This window comes from Mytilus galloprovincialis, chromosome 6, assembly GCF_965363235.1.
Source record: "Mytilus galloprovincialis chromosome 6, xbMytGall1.hap1.1, whole genome shotgun sequence".
Lineage (NCBI taxonomy): Eukaryota > Metazoa > Mollusca > Bivalvia > Mytilida > Mytilidae > Mytilus > Mytilus galloprovincialis.
Window position 1 is genome coordinate 89,117,772 of NC_134843.1, and position 4,834 is coordinate 89,122,605.

At 31.7% G+C, this 4,834-nt stretch overlaps 1 protein-coding gene across 1 annotated transcript; it reads right to left on the minus strand.

The window, feature by feature from the left end:
- Positions 1 to 457: 457 nt before the first annotated feature.
- LOC143081060 (uncharacterized) lies at positions 458 to 4,227 on the minus strand. Its single transcript, XM_076257296.1, has 3 exons — positions 4,219 to 4,227; positions 2,305 to 2,380; positions 458 to 1,021 (listed from the first exon to the last, which is right to left on the minus strand). The coding sequence occupies exons 1-3, from the start codon at positions 4,225 to 4,227 to the stop codon at positions 477 to 479; spliced, it is 630 nt and encodes a 209-aa protein (XP_076113411.1). The 3' UTR covers positions 458 to 476.
- Positions 4,228 to 4,834: the final 607 nt, after the last annotated feature.

Sequence of the window (4,834 nt, forward strand, 5' to 3'; positions counted from 1 at the left end):
CATGATTTTTTTTATTAATGAAAATGTATCTATAAAAGTAAAGGTTTAAGGTTCGAATGACCCAATACTTTTTAATATATAATTTTGAAATCGCGTACAAGTTGTTGCAAATAAAGTTTATCCTCTCTGTTCTTATGTACATACAATTACACATGTTCTCTCGATCCACTGTATCCTACACAACCTTGTAACTGCAGAAATGGTTATAGTTCGAAAAACTAATTAACAATTTGACAATGGACGCAAAAAATTAAAACAACTGCAAGTTAGTCTACATGGAGATGGAAATCTGTATCATTTTCTTACAAGCAATCAGATGTTGGGGTCATCCGAGTTCACATAGCGTCCGTACTTTGATATTCTTTAGACCTTCACTTACATTTTTTATATCAATAAAATCATTTTCAATCGTTTTTATATGTTTCAGCGAGTACTATAACTATAAATAAGATCAATATCCATTTTTTTTTTATTTTTTAACAAAAGCCACGTGTTTTGACATGCCTGCCATAGCAACATTGCTCAGAATACGGATTATATGATTCTGTTCCACAACATCTGTGTTTGTTTGTATGCACAATTCCACGACAACATATTTGTTCTTCCGGATTATAAAGAACAGTTCCGCAGCACAATCCGTTTCGAGGGTGTAATTTTCCATAGCAACAAGTTTCATTATCAGGATCATATGTCTTTTTATCACAGCACAGTTTTTTACCTGGTGTGTTAAGTTTTCCATTACAGCAGACCAAATATGGTGGTGTGTACGCCTTTTTTCCACAGCAGTAAGTTCCACCGGGAGCGTTCAGTTTACCATTACAACATGTTTTATATGGCGGTGTGTATGCTTTGTATCCACAGCAATGACTGCCGCCTGGTGAATTAACAACTCCGTTACAGCAAGTTTCATAAGGTGGCTTGTAGCCTTTCTTTCCACAACATTGTTGGTTTTTAGAAGATGTCAAGACTCCGTTACAACAGGTATTATCTGAAGGGTCATAGTAAGAGCTTCCGCAATATGCTGAAATCGAGAGTAAAGAATGAAAGTCTTTATTCGTTTACCATTATAATTTTGAATGGATAATACAGTTTTGAATTGAATGTTTAAGTATGTTGTAATTAATCTTCTATTTAACTGGTTTAAGGTTAATGTGACAAGGTTGATGGTTTGATTTCTAGGATAAATCAAAAAGATATCTTTTCTAATGTATACAGTATTTCAACTGGTTGAATAGATTTCTCAAGAAAAATTTATCTTAGATGAGTTTGTCTTTATTTTTAATATATAGCTCTTCTGCGGTTCATTGGCTTCCAGATATTCGGCTTCAGGCGTTCCTGATGAAGGTAAATACAGAAATGCGCTTCGGATGCACGAATTTTATTTATAGTGTATTTTCATTTTTTTGTTTAGATATACATGTATAAGATATCTTATTTAGTTTACAAGATATCTCATCAACTTTATAAGATATCTTGAAAATGTGTAGAATATAAATGGCTTGGCACACGTTTGAAAAATGCTGCTTGCATCTGTGGAAAACTGCCAAAATTGTCTTATTATAGACATTTTTTCTTTACATACAAATGCATCAGCCTTATCCCAAAATATTTGCGAAAATTTGATGATGTGAGTCAACTATCTTTTTGGTTGATGTTTGTTCTTGTTTTAGTTAGACAAACACGAATGTAATCAAATATGTCTAATATCACTTCCAATGAATGCAAATAATATCTATGTACTAAACTCATATGCGACTATTCCATTCTAAACCTTTAAAAGATTAACATAAGCTGAGAGGAATTTATAATTTCACAATTTTGTCGTTTGGGCCACACCATTATAAATTTATAGAAAGAGTTTATAAATTTTGAAATCATTAAGAAAATAAGGTTTCAACTCCCTTAAGCAAACTGACCTTAGCTCTAAACCTTTAAAAGATTATCATAAGCTGAGAGGAATTTACAATTTCACAATTTTGTCGTTTGGGCCACACCATTATAAATGTATAGAAAGGGTTTATAAATTTTGAAATTATTCCGAAACTAAGGTTTCAACTCCCTTAAGCAAACTAGCATTAACTGGATTTGGCTATTTGAATAGGTTATGTTTGGTCATATTGCTCTGAAATTGTTTTGTTCTTATAAATCCTTGGCTGTCACACATTTGGCTTTGAGCATTCCTGATGAAGGTAAATCAAGAAACGCGCATGGGAAACAAGAAATTTATATACTAGTAATGTGTTTTTTTTTTCTTCATTTTTTTCTTTTAATCTTTTTAAATGAAAGAAACAAATCTAAGCTAACCACATATGGTTTGTCTGAGCTGTACAATTAAACAAAGCACCACAAACCAACCACTGACTTCCATCACCAGGAATATCTGAAAAATAAGAAATATAAAGATCATAACCAGCTTAGTAAAACAAGTCAGTCACATTTATGAATTCTGATGGATTTTTTCGTTCTGGACTTAAATTGACATATAATAGTTGCCTAAATGATGTTCGCTCCTCTAGTTTTCGAAGTTTTGCCAAATATTCATAACTATCTGGTTGTATGCATTTGGTGCCCTCTAACCCGTACTTTTTCCCATACTTTGATTACATATAGTTTAAAAAGTCATCTTTGAAAATCCTTTAAATTCTTGTTATTTTCATCGTTTTGAAAGAAAAAGGTGCCAATGCTAAATATAAAAAAAATATAGAGAGAGTTATTGTCCGCAATATTTTCAATGGGTTATATCTCGAAAACAAACACAAAAACCATTTATTTTATTTCTTCATTTTTGAAAAGATTGTTTTTCCAAAACAGCAGCGAACGTCCTTAATCTACGTCATTTAAACTCTGGTGGATGGTTGTCTCATTGGCAATCACCACACCAGTTATCCCAATCTGAAATCGCGGGGGTATCCGATTCTCGAAGAGCAATTACATGAAAAACCCAAATGGTGGGTAAGTTCGGATTCGGATCCGTCTTCAGATTTCGGACCCGGTTGATGACCTTATACAATCTTTGTTTTCTATAGTAGATGTGAAGGTCTTAAACTGTCACTACCAAATAGAAATACGATAACGATCGACTCCCTTAACATATATTTTCATAATTCATACTTTAATTTTTTTTTTTTAATTTTAATAACAATTTGACATACTGCAACATATTTTCAGTTTATTTATCCCAATATTGAAAAATAAATAAAATGGATTTAATACCAAAAAAGGTACATATTACTTTGTTCGGAATTAATTTCATGCCGAAGTAAATTTTCAACACATCAAGAAAGCACATTTAACACTTCTAAACAATAAGATAAAAAAAATAATGATCTCCATAATCAATTTCTTCTATAAAAACTTTATACATGTATATGTAAATAAAAGGAATCATTTTTAAAAAAAATGTACAAGTCACTGGTTGGAGCTGGATGTCGTAAAAACTCACATAACAGTTCTTTGTTTTTTTTTGCAGTGTGAGATGTTGACTGAATAAGTCTGCGCTTTACAAATTCTACACACGAACAAGTTGTTCTGGAGTGACCTTAAAAAAATACAAGTATGATATTTATAGTTTAAGGAACGCCTCCAGACAACACAACCATGATTAAGTACACATTGTTGTACAATCTCATTTTTATATTGGAAAACCCTTTGCATTAAGAACGATATAAATCATTTTGATTGAAGATTGCTTTCACACGTAGAAACAGTTTAAAGGAAACAAGAGACTTAATATACATGTTCATGATTTTGTCACTGTTTATGGACTTCCTCCTTTTTGAATTCATCTTGGAGTCCGGTAATTTTTGTTATACTTTTATACTTTTTTGTGTGATGCTTGTTTTAATAGGTTGTTTATAAATGTACTGTTAATCGCTATTTGGAGTTGAAATTAACATATTGATCTCTAACACGATAAATCCATTTTTATAAGCACTTCATTTTGTTTACTGAGGAATTTAACTAAGATCGTACGGACCAAAATCAGAAATCATTGTGTTTAATCTTGAAAAATTGGCAAAGGTATCACAATAGGTTTTCAAAAGTAAAATATGACTTTGATTACATGAATATATGTACAAAATTGTGTACTAAAGTGAGTTCAGGTATCACAAGTTCATGTACAAAGAAGTTTACGCAAAAGTGAGTTCCGATACCGTGACTTAAAGTACACAGTTTTATTCTCAGGTGAGTTTGAATGTCATGGCTCCATATATATACAGTAGTCATTTCAATTAAGATCAGATACCGGGATTCAAAATAAGTATACTGAGATAAGTTGTGATATCACGAGACATTGTACAAAAAAGAAAGTTAAATGAGTTGAGATATCACGAGTCATTGTACAAAGAAGAACGTTAAATGAGTTGAGATATCACGAGTCATTGTACAAAAAAAAAGTTATATGAGTTGAGTTATCACAATTCAATGTACAAAAAAGTTAACTTCAGTGACCTGATATATCACAAGTCACTGTTTGTACACAAAGTAAAATCACAAAAAAACTGATCTTTGAAAAAAATCAAAACAAAAAGTCCCTTATCAAACGGGAAAATCAAAAGCTCAAACACATCAAACGAATGGATAACAACTGTGATATTTCTGAATAGGTACAGGCATTTCCGGATGAAGAAAATAGTGGATTAAACATGGCTGTATAGCTAGCTCACTTTTATGACAGTCGCATACAATTCCATTATAATGACAACGATGTGTGAACATAACAACAGACACAATAGGTAAAAATGTCAGGGATACAGCAGTCAAAGTTGTGTTATAATCTTAATCATTATGAAAACAAATAAATGTGTTAAGCCCCAGTCCCACTAGACCACGA